General features: G+C 39.1%; 1 protein-coding gene across 1 annotated transcript; it reads left to right on the plus strand.

Annotated features, from left to right (window-relative positions):
* Nucleotides 1-7,108: 7,108 nt before the first annotated feature.
* On the plus strand, nt 7,109-8,041 carry LOC110305615 (olfactory receptor 10-like). Its single transcript, XM_021177644.1, has one exon. The coding sequence runs from the start codon at nt 7,109-7,111 to the stop codon at nt 8,039-8,041; it is 933 nt and encodes a 310-aa protein (XP_021033303.1).
* Nucleotides 8,042-17,693: the final 9,652 nt, after the last annotated feature.

The raw sequence follows: 17,693 nt of genomic DNA on the forward strand, positions 1-17,693 counted from the left end.
TTTTGGTTTTTTGGTTTTTTGGTTTTTTTCGAGACAGGGTTTTTCTGTATAGCCCTGGCTGTCCTGGAACTCACTCTGTAGACCAGGCTGGCTTCGAACTCAGAAATCTGCCTGCCTCTGCCTCCTGAGTGCTGGGATTAAAGTCGTGCGCCACCACGCCTGGCATCAGTGTGGTTTTTGTGGCTCTTGTCTAACTTAGAGTATCGCATTAGCACAGTACTTCTAATCCTCTTAGGTTAACTTACCTTTCAGCTCAGTGGTTAGCCTAGGAACCATTTGGAAGGCTCTGTCTGTGTCTCCACATTAACAGCTGTGGTCCTACTGCTATTGGAAGACTTTGAATGTTGAAGAAACTGTACCAAAACACAGTCAGACAGTCACAGCTCAGTAGGTAAATAGCATACTAGCTAACTAACAACAATGGTCCAGTTGGCTTCAATAACTGTGAAGGCTATCATTGTGAAGAAACATGCAGAACAATCATAAAACATACACGAGAAATTCACAAACAAAAGCAAAATGATTATCATGTATACATGTATATATAGATAGATATATATAGATATATATAATTTTAAAGTAGGCAACAAAAGAAAAAATACTAAATGTGGTAAAATTAAATATATGATGTGAGCAAACAACAGAAAGGATAAGGTATAATATGGACATTATATTAAAAATATCTCATCAGTCATGATTTTTCCTTGTTAACTTTTAATTCCTTAAACTAAAATTAAAATTTAATACCACAGAACTCATGCACTAAAATATGTACATTATTTCTATGTATAAACTGTACTACATGAAGTTAGTACATGCCCTCAGTCTTTGTTAAGCTGCTATGTGTGTGGAACATGAGTGTCCCTGTGGCAGTGAAGGTCAAGAGAAGGACAAGGCCTTGAATCTAAAAGGGTAGTTTCTGAAGGAAGAGCCAAAAGCCATATAAGGCATGATTCTCATCACTGAGACATTAAATCATGAGCACAGTTGTACACATTCAGAGAAGTTCTGTGAATTGGACAAGGACTTCAGGGTTTCCTTCCAAGTCTGATATGTTGTCCTTGATTCTCCAGGTTTTCTCTTCTGTCCTCTTCTTAAGAGTTCAGGATAGGGATTAGAGACTCAATGTGTCTGCTTCCAAACCTGACATGGTTTCAATTTCTGTAACTCACACGCCAGAAAGAGAGAACGCACTCTTGTGATTGTCTTTTGACCTCCAAGCCAGCACACACACACACACACACACACACACTAAAGAACAAAAAGAGAAAGAAAGAAATATAGTAAACAATTTAATATCTCAGGATTGAAAACCAGAAGGCCTACAGGATGGAAATTAAGGTATCTAAAAAGAGACGTTGTTCACTGGAGACATAGCATGTTCCTTCAAAGGGACAGGCAGCTGCTATTCAGCTCCTGTTAATTTCAGTGAGGCAGTTTGGGGCTAGTATTTCCTGATCTTTGGAGTTTGGTGAGGATACTGAATAATTATCAGCTATTTTAAGCAATATATGGGGAATAGGAAAAAACAAAGGCCTGCGATTCAGATCTTGGGAAGGCTATTGGTTAATTTTAATTGTCTCATTTGAGCCTTGAGACCTCTAGAGACTTGGTTCATATAAATAAATAAATAAATGAGTAAATAAATATATAAATAACTCTCCCTTTTGAGAATTTTAAAGTTGGCAATGCCCCTAGGACAGAATCGAAGGGTTCAGTTTTAGGGATAGTAGCTTATGTAGTGTTAAAACTGCCACTTGGTCCAACTTAGCCTGAGTGAGGTAGTGCAGGGCTGTGGTGGTTCCTCGCACTAAGTTATGAATCTCAGCAACCTCTGCAGTTCAAGGAAGAAACCGCTTATCCTCACAACATCTCCTGGACAGTAACTCTCTCACAAGCACTCCACCTTACAGATGAAGTAAGGTCCAAAGTACCAAGTGGTTTTCCCTGGCTGGTAGATGATAATAGTGTCATGGAGTGCTCGCCTCACCTTTGATGACAAGAGAATTCAGAAAGGTAAGGGCATCGGGAGTCGTGGTCTCTCTCTCTCTCGTAATGACTTGGTGGCATTTCTGTCTCCACAGATAAAACCAGACAACGCCAGGCATAGCATGAGGCAGTTATACAAGGCTCAGTTGTGTCCCTGGTTTGAGTGTGGAAAGGTGGAACTCAGGCAACTTCAGCACTAATTGAGTCTTTCTTTCTCTGTCCTCCCACTCAAGCATACACAGCAGGTTGCACAGTAATTTTACCAACTTTTTAGTTGCATAAAATTAGAGCACTCGCTAAACATCTTGGTTACCTCATTAAGTGTAAAGATTGGCTTAATAACATTTTTGCAAATTTTAGCTTCTGTGATGCCAAGGAAATAACATGCAAAATAAGGCACATACATCACAGCTAGGCAACAAGGAGTAGAGGCAAAGTCAGAGCTGTTGACAATACATCAAGAAAGACTTCTTGGAGTAGACAAGAAGGGAGCCATGAGGGGAGACCAAGGTCTACAAAAGGTATCTGTGTTTAAACAGGACGTGGATTGGTTTGCTCAACTTTTGGAGGTCAAATGAGCTGACAAAATGCTGGATAATGCTGGTTATTTTTTCTAAGAATACGATAGAACCTTGAAACTCATGTCATAAGGAAGATGTGGACTAGAGTGAGGTGCTGGATGATTTTAGCATGAGAAGGTTGAGAGGAGTAAGCAGCAGTTATGTCTATGGGGGGAGGAGGAAGAGAAGGAGGAGAAAGAGGAGAAGGTTGAGGAAGAAGAGGAGAAGGAGGAAGAGAAGGAGGAGTGGGTGGCCATGATGGAACATGTACAGAAGGATGCAATGGTGCCTAAGAACTTTTGATGGTGAGCTGAGTCTTCTATCAACTAATAAAAAGTACAAGGGCAGATAAAATAGAGTATCTATATACACACACATCACATCACACTAATAATCAGAGGAGTTACCAATTTGAGGATGGCACATGAAATGAGTTGGAGGGAGGTGACTTGGGAAGGGCTGGAGGGAGGAAAACAATGGGGGAAAGTAATGCAATTATATTTTAATTTAAAATGTATGAAAAACATGCCATGAGAAACACTTATGCAAGGATAGAAAAGCATAGATAAGAAGGAAATCCATGCTACCAAACACTGAGTGATTTAAGGCTGACTCTACCAACAATGGAGTTAGTACAACATCCTTTGCTTGGTAGAATGATTGATGTTTCTCACTCGAATCTGACTCTGTTTATTAAAATCAATAATGTAGTGGAATGGCATTGAGAAATTGGAAAAATATTAATTGTGACCTTTGCTCTCAAGGATTTTATTATTTTCATAGATCATAAATGTCTTTATGTTGCTAAAAAACAACTGTGAGGAACAAGGCAGACATAGCTCTGTTTCTCATAAGCCCTGTCATGACAGATCTAAAGGTCATAACGTAGTGTCACAGATGATAAGTGATATGTGAGAAGATGAAGTGTCCATATGGCTATATGGCAAGGAGCCTTCAGTTCACACCAAAGTAGAAAAGAATTCTCCCAAGAAGCAAGAGTGTTAAGTTCATACACTGACATTTGGGATTAGATAATTCATGTATATGTGGTGGTGATGGTAGGCTGTGTGCATTGAAAAAGACACAGCACCAATCCTGGCCTCTACACACAACAGAAATGTATGTACATGTGGGAAAATCTTCTAGAATGACTGACCTCATCTCTGATTGAGAAATGCTATTGTAGATGGTGTGGCATGTAGGGTGTGCTCACAGAAAATGTCAGTGCAGAGGCTGATGACAAATTTTCTGGTCCGTTGGCCAGCATAGCTGAAAAGTGCTTCCATGAGATGAAGGACAAAAGAGAATAAGCAGTTGGATTTCATTTTCTTAATAACTGAAAAGAATGAGTTTCATGTTGGACATGCTGAAGTCCAGGAGTCTTCCTAGTGAATGTGACAGGCAAGGAGATGTCAACTAACACAGAGGCTTTGTTAAATTAATGGTCAAGAGAGGCCCCTTTTAACAACATAGCTGTAATTTATCAGTAACTCATTATTCACAGTTCTCAAAAGGAAGAGGCCTGGTGTCTGTGGCTCCACAGAGTGATGTGCCAGAGTTTGATAGGAAGAAAGGACGTTGAGAGGAGATGCAGACGAAAGCCACAGACCACGAGACAGTGTATAAACCTTAGATACTGTAGTTTTGAATAATTTCAGCATCATTTATGAACCCAACAAAGGAGCTGGGAAGAATGTTGACTGTTTTCAGGAGATGTTTCTTACCAGAAAGTCCTTTGCTATCTGTGAGAATTTCTGTACATAAAAAGGGAAGTAGCTTTATGGTGAATCAAAGTCTCAAGTGTCAAATCATCAGAAACACATAAAATGAAAAGATTGAAATAAATAAACAGTGAAAGTTTGCAATGCAGACAATACATAGGAATGGAGAGATATTTGTGTATAATCAACAGAGTGAATTTGACTCAAGCCCTGACATGGGTGCTCTTTTCCAGGAAGAGTTTATGATATGGGAATAGAAGAGGTTCAATGATGTACAGGTAAAGAAGACTGTGAGAGCAGATGATAGGGAAGGATGGAGACATCCAGGAAGGGAGGGGAAAGGACTGAACAGCAAGGGACAGCTACTTAACATGTCAGATGCTATAAGGATGAGAACAAGCAGAGGGTGACCAAGGAAACTGGGATGAGATGGAATGAGTGTCTTAATATTGTGCAGCCTGATAATAGATAAATTCTATAGACAAGTAGCCAGACGAAAAGGCAAGGTAAGACATATGTTAGCAAGAACATGACATTTATTGGTACTGATTTGGGCATTTGAATTATTTATTTTCTGCAGAATTGATTAGCCTGATTTTAGTGATGGAGCCTATAAAATAACCCATTCTTGCAGAATTGGGTAGATCCTACTTTGGTATGCTTAAGGTTATTAAAAAGAAAATGATAGAAATAATGGGGCAACGAATATATACATCAATGGACTAGGGAACTCATGGGCACAAAGGAATTAAAAGGTCCAGGTGGTGAGGAGTGGAGACAGGCCGTCATCAGTTATCACTGGTCTCAGATTCCATGTCAGAGAGTCAAGAGACAGAAGACACAATCAGGTGAGGAAATGGCTTTCAACTTTCCCTCTCCATGTGAAAGGAGGCCCTTATTAGATTTTTGTGTAGTCTTGATAAGACTCAACAGTCAGCGGGTAAGGATTATCTGTGCTGAGCCTTCTGTGAGTACATTCCCAGGTCACCTAGTTTTCTACTATGTGGACTTCAGGTTTTCATGCTGAGTTTCATCTGTCTTATGCTTCAAGATTTGAAGCTCAGTTCATTTTTTTTACTGATTCATATTAATGTAAATCATCACTTTATTAAGGTTTCCAAGCTTTGATTCATTTATATTCATATAAATATTAAGCATGGCTATATTCACGAACAGCATCATTTATAAAATATAGAATAGGAATGGTTAAAATGTCAAAACATTATTTCACTAAGTTAGAAACAATAAGTGTTTATTCCCTTTATGTCACCCAGTAAACACATTTCTATGATATTTCTGTGTTCTCACTAAGAAGAATGAATTTACCAATTCATTTAACAATATTTGTTGAGTTCTGTTCATTCCCTAGACAGTGTGTTTGGAGATGGATCTTCAGCAGTTAATGAAGCAGACCTTGCTGCACGATCAAGATAAATGGTACAGACAAAGGCTTCAGGACCCAGAAATATATGAGTTTCACGAACTTTCTAATGTGGAAGGTAAAGTTGCCAAACTAAGTGTAGAATGCTGGTCACTAGAGTTTGGAAAGGCAAGTGTAAAATGTGAATAAGGGGAGGCTGGGTTCTGTGAGTTTATATTCTATGTGTGTGTTGAATTGCCTCACAGGACCCAGTTACAGGTATAATTTATACATGTCATTAAAATATATAATAGAACATTTGAAAAACTTCATGTAGCATATTATTAATAGCTTGAAGAAGATATAATATCGTTCAATCTCCTTTAAAGCCTTGTTTTAATCTGTTGCATAATAGATAAAATGAGACTCACAGAATTGAGCCACCATGTGGCTGCTGGGATTTGAACCTTGGACCTTCGGAAGAGCAGTCGGGTGCTCTTACCCACTAAGCCATCTCACCAGTCCGAAACTCACAGAATTGAAAGTGAACTTGTCTGAACAGGTGATTCAGCTTGTTAGGATTAGAGATGATTCCCAGGGACTTTAGTAAGGACTCTAAATACAGCACACCATTCTAAGAAGATGGCCATGCAAATGCCAACTTTGACATTATACACTTGAAAGTATGCATATAAAAAATTGGTAACAGTGACACCTCAGGTACCATCACAAAGAACTAATGAATGTGTTTTATGTTAGTAAATGGCTTTAATATATTAGTTTATCTACATGGTAATTAATATTTACTGTACCATTTATGCTTCAATATCTTTTCCACAGCAGTGTCAAAGATGGAGTCCAAATGGCTTCCTGGAATCCTTGAGTCCTTAGCCTTCTAATTCATCAAACTTTGCAAGAGAAGAGGACTAGATATCTGATCACAAGTAGGGCTTGGGGGTTGGGGTTCTTGTCACCACCATGATGGAAATGGGGCGGTGGAGCCAAAATTGTGATTTCATCCTGGTTAGTCCTGGGTCTACACAAAACACTCTGTCAAGTGAACCAAAGAAGAGTCAAAGAGACTGATAGGGACTTATAAGGCTATATTTTACTCTTTATATTTTTCAAAGAAACTTTAACATTACCTGTTCCTGGGATAGATCTTAACATCAATACAGGAAGGTAGGAAAGACTCTACATCTGCTGCCAGACAGTGAGACATTCATGGGACTGTGGGAACTGGATGAAGTTCAGGACATATACAGAGCATAGTAATAGTTTAAACAAAAGACAGTACCACAGTCCTGTGATTTCCAGTTTGAAGAGGAAAAAGGTAAGAATTGAAGACTGAACTATCAAAGTAGAGAAGAAAAAGCTTAATTCTGGAGTATTTCAGAATTATCTGGAACAATGCTCTGATCTGTGTTCTTCCTAGCAAACCTTGAATTGTGTTCTGTAATTGGAGCATGTGAAACACTATGGGAAGTTTCAATACAAGTTTTAGACAGAGTTTCTTCTTGGTGGGTTTCTCTGATTTCCCTCAACTGGAACTCCTTCTCTCTGTCCTCATTTCCATTTTCTACTCCCTAACTCTCTTTGGCAACTCCACCATCATTATTCTTTCACAACTGGATGCTCGGCTTCAAAAGCCCATGTACTTCTTCCTCTGCCACCTGTCCTTCCTGGACCTGTGCTATACCACCAGCATTGTGCCCCAGCTTCTGATTAACCTCCAGGGATATGACAGAACCATCAGCTATGGAGGGTGTGTGGCCCAGCTCTTCCTTTTCCTTGCTTTAGCCACCACAGAGAGTGTGCTCCTGGTTGTGATGGCCTTTGACCGCTATGCTGCTGTGTGCCGCCCACTGCACTACACGACCATCATGCACCCCGTTCTCTGCCTCTCACTAGCTATTGTTTCGTGGGTAGGAGGATTCCTGAACTCTCTAATTCAGACGAGCCTCATGATGGTGGTGCCTCTTTGTGGACACCGACTGAACCACTTCTTCTGTGAGATACCTAGTCTCATGAAGTTGGCCTGTGAGGACACAGAAGGAACAGAAGCCAAAATGTTTGTGGTCCGAGTTGTATTTTTGATTTTTCCCATAACACTAATTCTAAGCTCCTATGCAAACATTGCTCAGGCAGTGCTGAAGACCAAGTCAATGGCAGGGTGCAAAAAGGCTCTGGGGACTTGTGGGTCCCACCTTGTGGTGGTTTCTATGTTTTATGGTGCAGCCATGTACACATACTTACAACCCAAGGGCACCTATTCTGAGAGCAAGGGGAAGTTTGTGGCCCTTTTTTATATTATTGTCACCCCCATGCTCAACCCTCTGATCTATACCCTAAGGAACAAGGATGTCAAGGGGGCTCTGTGGAAGGTGCTAGGGAGAGCCAGTGACTTGTGATAGAATAGCAAAGGGCCAGTACAATCTGATTTAATGGTCATGAGTTACACACTCATCCTGTCCTTGCAAAGCAGCTAGTACAAAATGAGCATCAACAGACCTCATGGGCCTGGTGTTTCCTTGCCTTGTTGTTGGAAGTAGAGATCTCTTGAAACGCTTTGTAGTTCAGTGTCTTTAGTCCATATGAAACAAAGAGCTAGAGTCAATTTTGTACAGTGGTGCTTGGAGAATGGATATTGTCTCCTCTTGTAGAAAGGAGGCAGTTCCTAGGCCATCGTGGGAAGCAGAGAAGCATTATCCTGATGGCAGTGCCTTCCAGATTCCTAGCATGATACTGTGCCAAATTCCCTTTTATGCAAAGTCAAGAAGTGCATTAATGACTATACTTCTAAGTCCTTCCATCTTGTCTGTGTCCCTTCACATCTCAAGAGCCCTTTTAAGGTCTACTGAAATGGATATGCTTCTATGATATTTGGAGAACATAAGGAAATAATAATTAATGGTGTTTCATGGAGCACCTAGAGGCCAGCTATGAAGGCTGCTTTTCTACTTGAGGCAGCATGCAAATTATTAGGGAGGCATTCTGTAATGGGAGGGGTGTGTCTCATGGTTTCCTCAGGTGTGCAATGCACCTCAGAAATGCCGTTTGGTGGTGGGAAGATGATAATGTTTCACCAAAGTGAGAGACTAGAGAAACTAGAGAATAAACCAAAAACCAGCTTAATCATTAAACATTACTGTCTTGTCTGGTTCATTCTTTCCAAAGTTCTAGATTCTCCTGACTTACTTATTCTTACATCAGAGGCCAAATAATGTAGCTTTACAGGGTTATCAAGTCCATGGTAACTGTTCTCATTTCTAGAATTCTTTTTTTCAATTTTTATTAGATATTTTCTATTTACATTTCAAACCTTATCCGTTTTTCTACTTTCCCATCCAAAAATGCCCTATCTCCACTCCCTTCCCCTGATCACCAACCCACCCACTCCTTCTTTCTGGCCCTGGCATTCCCCTACACTGGGGGTTAAAGTCCTTATAGGACCAAGGGCCTTTCCTCCCATTGATGACCTAGCTGGCCATACTCTGCTACATATGCAACTAGAGCCATGAGTCCCATCTAAGCACCACTCTTTGGTTTGTGCTTAGACTCTGGGAATTCTGGGGGATACTGTTTTGTTCATATTGTTTTTTCTCCTATGGGGCTGCAAATGCCTTCAGCTCTTTGGGTACTTTCTCTAGCTCCTTCATTGGGGACCCTGTGTTTAAAATAAGAGTTCCATATAAGCCTGTCTTCTGCTTATAGAAAACTCTGAGTTGTTACATTTAATTATGTAAATGTGGAATATAAGCTAATTCCTACCTCATATTAGTTATATCTATCAAGGGAACAAATGCCAGATAATTATTTTGTGTTGTTATTTTCAGGTTGCCCAAATACTAAATAGAAATTAATCATTTAAATATGCCCTATTTTGCTCTAAATTTTATTCAGCTAGCTGCTACTTGAGATTCTATATTTTATATTTACTAGCTCAGAGAACTAGACAATATTGTACACAAATAAATGTGTTTTTTCTTTATCTTGTTTATCAAGGTCTAAATAATTCAAGCATCTATATAACCTAATAGAAAAGAAGTATTTATTTGGATGCAGAATACAACATAATAAATTGTTTTGTGGTTACTATGTTTTCTTATTAAGCTTGCAGAAAATGTAACAATTCAATTATATTAGTAGAAACATAATTCATATTCAAGAATTCTGAAGAAGCCACTGGTGTATTTGGGCACGCAGTTGTCCATGGCTTTCCACATATTTTATCTTGTGAGAAGGAAATTGCATTTCCATGGAAACCTACACCCCTTAGGATCTTCTCATCCAGGACAGTAGCTAATTGGTCATCAGAGAGCATGGATCCCCAAGCCACTCCAGAGTCAGTTAGTGATTCCCAAGTCTCTCCACTGTGATCGAGGTAGTTAGAGGCAATGCTCTTGCATTCGGTAGAATATTAACATACCTTTTGCCATTTCTTTTTATGGTTTTATTTCATACTTAGTTTGTTAGTTTTAAATATAAAATTTATTGCATGTATTTGAAATTCATAAAAGGATGTTATGGGTTCCGCAGAGGAAGTAAGGTCACCAGTATCTAAAGCAGATTGATGTAGCTGTCATCTTACATGATACTTTTAATCTCTTTTTGGATTAGAGAAAAGAAGATCTGGTTACTAATAATTACTTACTGGACACAAGTATCTCACAGAATGCAATTTTATTGACTACATCACTGTTTTATAATTAGATATCTAGATTTGCCCACTTTAGATATTGAAAATTTTATATCCTTTTTGTATCCTAGCATGGTGCCGTGCAGAAGGCCCTATTATGCATTCAAGAAGTGCATTGATGACTATACTTCTAAGTCCTTCTGTCTTGTCTGTGTCCCTTCACATCTCAAGAGCCCTTTTAAGGACTCATCTACTGATTTCCTCTCAGGTCATGACACATCATTCATTCTGTTTTATTCTCTGTGAATTTGAATATTGTATGAACTTTCCCTGGAAAGCCTATTTTTATTCACCCCAATAAAGGGAGAAATGATAAACCAAAGAAGTAATTTCACCCACATCCTAATTGTGAACCAGTGATTTTGTTGGTGTTACTTAGCTAAACTTGGGTGACTCAAAGGGAGCTGTATCATTGGAGAATTCACTCGAGCATGGGTGTCAACTAGTGAAATCCATTCTACTAGAGTTCCCTGTGTATCTCGTAGACAGATATACTATGGAAAAGTCTCCTCTTTCTGAGAAATTGTTTCAACAATCTTGGAGTGGACCCACGAGTCGTGGAAGTTTTATGAGCCTCTGAGTCTTTGGAATTTCGTCTAACTTTTATAAACCTGGTGAGCTTTCTGTCTCCTTCTTGTAGAGGAAACAACTACACAGCATTAACTTTAAAAAAAATTATGGCTAGAAAGAAATTAGGGAAACAACACCCTTCACAATAGTCACAAATAATATAAAATACCTTGGCGTGACTCTAACTAAGGAAGTGAAATATTTTTATGAGAAGGACTTCAAGTCTCTGAAGAAAGAAATCAAAGAAGATCTCAGAAGATGGAAAGATTTCCCATGCTCAAGGAATGGCAGGATTAAAATAGTAAAAATGACTATCATGCCAAAAGCAATCTAGAGATTCAATGCAATCCCCATCAAAATTCCAACTCAATTCTTCAACAAATTAGAAAAGGCAATTTGCAAATTCATCTGGAAAACAAAAAACCTAGGATAGCAAAGTCTATTCTCAATGATAAAAGAACTTCTGGTGGAATCACCATGCCTGACCTCAAGCTGTACTACAAAGCAATTGTGATAAAAAAAAAAAACCAAACAAACAAACAAACAAAAAAAACTGCATGGTACTTTTACAGCGACAGACAGGTAGACCAATGGAATAGAATTGAAGACCCAGAAATGAACCCACACACCTATGATCACTTGATCTTTGACAAGGGAGTAAAAAGCTTCCAGTGGAAAAAAGACAGCATTTATAACAAATGGTCCTGGCACAGCTGGAAGTTATCATGTAGAAGAGTGTGAAGTGATCCATTCTTATCTCCTTATACAAAGCTCAATTCTAAATGGATCAAGGAACTCCACATAAAACCTGAGACACTGAAACTTCCAGAGGAGAAAGTGGGGGAAAGCCTCAAAGATATGGGCACAGGGGGGAAATTCCTGAACATAAGAGGAAGGGTTTGTGCTGTATGATCAAGAATGGACAAATGGGACCACATAAAATTGCAAAGCTTCTGTAAGGCAAAAGACATTGTCAATAAGACAAAAAGGGCAGCAACATATTGGGAAAGGATCTTTACCAATCTTAAATCAGATAGGGGACTAATAGACAATATATATAAAGAACTCACAAAAATGGACTCCAGAAAATCAAATAACCCTGTTAAAAATTGGGTACAGACCTAAACAAAGAGTTCTCAACTGAGGAATAATGAATGGCTGAGATGTACCTGGAAAAAAAAAAAAAAACTTCAGCATCCTTAATCATCAGGGAAAGGGAAATCAAAACAATCCTGATATTCCATCTCACACCAGTCAGAATGGCTAAGATCAAAAATTCAGGTGACAGCAGATGCTGGCAAGCATGTGGAGAAAGAGGGACACTCCTCCATTGTTGGTGAGATTGCAAGCTGGTACAACTCTGGAAATCAGTCTGGCAGTTCCTTAGAAAATTGGACATAGTACTACCAGAAGATCCAGCAATTTCTCTCCTGGGCATATACCCAAAAGGTGTTCCAACTCGTAATAAGGACACATGCTCCACTATGTTCATAGCAGCCTTATTTATAATAGCCAGAAGCTGGAAAGAACCCAGATGTCCTTCAACAGAGGAATGGATACAGAAAATGTGGTACATTTACACAATGGAGTATACTCAGCAATTAAAAACAATGAATTCATGTAATTCTTAGGCAAATGGATGCATCTGGAGGATATCATCCTGAGTGAGGTAACCCAAAAATCACAAAAGAACACACATCATATGCATTCACTGATAATCAGATATTAGCCCAGAAACTTAGAATACTCAACATACAATATGCAAAACACATGAAACTCAAGAAGAAGGAAGATCAAAGTGTGTATACTTCGTTTTTTTCTTAGAATGGGGAACGAAATACCCATGGAAGGAGTTACAGAGACAAAGTTTGGAGCTGAGATGGAAGGAATGACCATCCAGAGACTGCCCCACCCAGGTATCCATCACATATACAACCACCAAACCCAGACACTATTGCATATGCCAAAAAGATTTTTCTGACAGGACCCTGACATAGCTCTCTCTTGTGAGGCTATGCCAGTGCCTGGCAAATACAGAAGTGGATGCTCACAGTCATCTATTGGATGGAACACATGACACCTAAAGAAGGAGCTAGAGAAAGTACCCAAGGAGCTAAAGGGGTCTGCAACCCTACAGGAGGAACAAGAGTATGAACTAACCAGTACTCACAAGAGCTGTGTCTCTAGTTGCATATGTAGCAGAGGATGGCCTAGTTGGCCATCAATGAGAGGAGAGGCCCTTTGTCTTGTGAAGATCATATGCCCCAGTACAGGGAATGCCAGGGCCAGGAAGTGGGAGTGGGTGGGTAGGGGAGCAGCGCGGGGGCGGGGGAATGTATAGGGTGATTTTGGGATATCATTTGAAATGTAAAGGAAGAAAATATATAATAAAAAAACTATGGACAAGCAAGCTAATGTTTTTCTTTCTATTTTACTTCACTTAATATAATGTCCTTTTAGGTTATCAAATAGTAGCATACAATAAGGTCTTTTTCTGAAACTCAATCATATTTTCTTACAAATACACATCACGGTTTCATTGTCCATTAGACTACTGTGATGAACTAAAGAACAGAAACCATGATTGAAGACATCTTGAAAAGGTGATAATTTAATTTGCTTTCATCAACCCAGAAAAAGACCTCTAGATTCTCTGGTCATTATAGTGTGTGTGTGTGTGTGTGTGTGTGTGTGTGTGTATGTTTTAAATGAAAATAATTATTTTAAAATACATGTAAGTACTTTGCCTACATGTATTTCTGTACACCATGTGTATGCCTAGAGCCAATGGAGTCCAAAAGAGGGCATTGAACACTCTGGAATTAAGAGTTACAGATGCTGTGAGTCACCATCGGTGACTGAATGCCAAGAATCAAACCCAGCTCCTCTATAAGACCAGAAAGCTTACCACTGAGCTGTCCTTCCAGCCCTATTTAAAAGTTCCTAAGGACTCACCCTTTTATTTTCCCCAATGTCTGTACTAATCTACAGTCCCAGGTACAAGCTTCCACATTTTTCCATACCATTGCTATCACCTCTCACCTATTCACAATTATCCATCCTAGAGAATATACGTAACACCACGAGTAATTTCAATATTACTTTCTGGTAACTACTACAGTAAACAGATTTTATGTTTCCCTGGAAATGCCTAATGTCTTCTATGGAATAATGTCCTGAGCCTACTCTGAAGATGGGTTTTCAGTCGTTCTACTATTGTAAGAGTTAGTCATAAATTAGGGACATCTCCTCTCCAGTCACACGATTTTCACATAATTTTCCCCAGTTTGTACGATGCAGTTCAGGTTTGAAAAAAAATGTTTTTTTTTCAATTCAGAAGATTTTTTTTAACATAGTATCATTTTAAAATAATCATTTGCTTACTTTTTAATCCTGAGCTTTTGTTTGCAAGCCGAAAACATACTGCCAAGGTCAATGCTGAGGAGATTTTCTTCTGTGATCTCCTCCATGAGTTTTATAGTTGTGGTCTTGCCCTAAGGACTTTCATTTACTTTACATTGACCTTTACATATACCATAATATATCAATACATGCACACACACACACACGCACATACACACGCATGTGTGCATGTATGTGTTTTAGGGCAAGTTTTAGGAGTATCCTTTGGGAAGTTGGAGAGAAGGTTCAGCTGTTAAAAGTATTGACTGCTCTTCTAAAAGACCTGGGTTTGATTCTTAGCATCCACATGCAGGCTCACAACCAGCTGCATCTGATGCTCTCTTCTTGCCTCCATGTGGTGCACAAACATACATGAAGGCAAAACATCCACATATAACAATAAATAAATAAATAAATAAATAAATAAATAAATAAATAAATAAATAAATAAATAAAAATGTATAGGATTATAATACATAACCCTTAGTAAACATCAAGAGAAAGGCAGTGGAGATATTACAAGACCCAGTGGACCAGGGCACCTGCTGTAATATCATGTTTTCTAGACAAAGCAGGGATGCTATACCCATGAAATCTCAACAATATGGTTGCCTAAACAAGGTCTACATAATAACAACTAACATGCCATTGCAGAGGAGGGAAATCCCACAATATCTTGGGTTACCTCAAACCAAGGAAGTAAAAGATTTGCATAATTAAAAACTTTATGCCATTAAAGAAGACACAAGAAGATGAAAAGATCTTTGTTCATGGATTAGTAGAATTAATATTGTAGAAGTGGCCATCTCACCAAAAGCAATCTACAGATTCAGTGCAATCCCGATAATAATTCCAACAAATTTCTTCACAGAAATTAAAACACAATCTTTTTATTACATATTTCCTTCATATATGTTTCAAATGTTATCCCCTTTCCTAGTTTCCCCTCCAAAAATCCCCTATCCCCTTCCACCTCCCCCTGCTCCCCAACCCACCCACTCCCTTTCCATGTACTTGCATTCCCCTATATTTAGGCATAGAACCTTCAAAGGACCTAGGGCCTCTCCTCCCATTGATGACCAACTAGGCCACCCTCTGCTATATATACTGCTAGAACCACAAATTCCACCATGTGTTTTCTTTGATTGGTGGTTTAGTTCCAAGGAGCTCTGGGGCTAGTGGTTCCTTCATATTGATGTTCCTTCTATGGGGCTTCAAAACCCTTCAGCTCCTTGGGTACTTTCTCTAGGTCCTTCATTGGGGACCTTGTACTCCATCCAACGGATGATTCTGAGCATCCACTTCTGTATTTGCCAGGCACTGGCAGAGGCCCTCAGGAGACAGCTATATCAGGTTCCTGTCAGCAGTCTCTTGTTGGCATTGGCAATAGTGTCTAGGTTTGGGGGTTGTTTATGGGATGGATCCCCAAGTAGGGCAGTCTCTGAGTAATCATTCCTCCAGTCTCTCTGCTCTGAACTTTGTCTCTGTAACTCCTTCCATGTGTACTTTGTTCCCATTTTTGAGAAATATTCTGAGCTTCTGGGATAACATAAACTTATCAGTGAGTGCATATCATGTGTGTTCTTTTGAGATTGGGTTACTTCACACAATATGATATCCTCCAGACACATCTATTTTTCTAAGAATTTCAAAAATTCATTGCTTTTAATAGCAGAGTAGTAGTCTATTGTGTAAATATACCACATTTTTTATATCCATTTTTCTGTTGAGGGACATCTGGGTTCTTTCCAGCTTCTGGCTATTATAAATAAGGCTGATATAAACATAATGGAGCATGTGTCCTTATTACAAGTTGGAAAAACATCTGGGTTTATGCCCAGGAGAGGTATTGTGGGATCCTCCAGTAGTACTATGTCCAATTTTCTGAGGAACTGCCAGACTGATTTCCAGAGTGGTTGTACCAGCTTGCAATCTCACCAACAATGGAGGAGTGTCCCTCTTTCTCCACATCCTCGCCAGCATCTCTGTCACCTGAATTTTTTATCTTAGCCATTCTGACAGGTGTGAGGTTGAATCTCAGGATTGTTTTTATTTCCATTTCCCTCATGATTAAGGATGTTGAACATTTTTTTTTAGGTACTTCTCAGTCATTCGGTATTACTCAGTTGAGAATTCTTTGTTTAGCTCTGTACCCCACTTTTTGATGGGGTTATTTGGTTTTCTGGAGTCCAGCTTCTTGAGTTCTTTGTATATATTGGATAATAGATCCCTATCAGATGTAGGATAGGCAAAGGTCCTTTCCCAATATGTTGCTGTCCTTTTTGTCTTATTGACGGTGTCTTTTGCCTTACAGAAGCTTTGCAATTTTATGAGGTCCCATTTGTTGATTCTTGATTTTACAGCACAAGCCCTTGCTCTTGTGTTTAGGAATTTCTCCCCTATGCTCATATCTTCAAGGCTTTTCCCCACTTTCTCCTCTATAAGTTTCAGTGTCTCTGGTTTTACGTGGAGTTTCTTGATCCACTTAGAGCTTTGTATAAGGAGATAATAATGTATCAATTTGCATGTGTCTACATACTAATTGCCAGTTGAGCCAGCACCATTTGTTGAAGATGCTGTCTTGTTTCCACTGGATAGTTTTAGCTCCTTTGTCCAAGATCAAGTGATCATAGGTGTGTAGATTCATTTCTGGGTCTTCAATTCTATTCAATTGGTCTACCTGTCTGTTGCTATACAAGTACCATGCAGTTTTTAATCACAATTGCTCTGTAGTACAGCTTGAGGTCAGTCATGGTGATTCCACCAGAGGTTCTTTTATTGTTGAGAAAAGTTTTTGCTATCCTAGAATTTTTGTTATTCCAGATGAACTTGCAAATTGCCCTTTTTAATTAGGTTAAAAATTGAGTTGGAATTTTGTTGGGGATTGCATTGAACCTGTAGATTGCTTTTGGCACGATAGCCAATTTTACTATTTTAATCCTGCAAATTCATGAGAATGGGAGATCTTTCCATCTTCTGAGATCTTCTCTGATTTCTTTCGTCATAGACTAGAAGTTCTTATCATACAGATCTTTCACTTCCTTAGAGTCACACCAAGGTATTTTTTATTATTTGTGACTATTGTGAAAGGTGTTGTTTCCCTAATTTCTTTTTTTTTAATTAGGTATTTTCTTCATTTACATTTCCAATGCTATCCCAAAAGTCCCCCCATACCCTTCATCCCACTCCACCCCCCCCCCAACTTCTTGGCCCTGGCATTCCCCTGTATTGAGGCATATAAAGTTTTCAAGACCAATGGGCCTCTCTTTCCAATGATGGCCAACTAGGCCATCTTCAGACACATATGCAGCTAGAAACATGAGCTCGGGGGGGGGGGAGGTTCTGGTTAGTTCATATTATTGTTCCACCTATAGGGTTACAGACCCCTTTAG

Source organism: Mus caroli, chromosome 11, assembly GCF_900094665.2.
Source record: "Mus caroli chromosome 11, CAROLI_EIJ_v1.1, whole genome shotgun sequence".
NCBI lineage: Eukaryota > Metazoa > Chordata > Mammalia > Rodentia > Muridae > Mus > Mus caroli.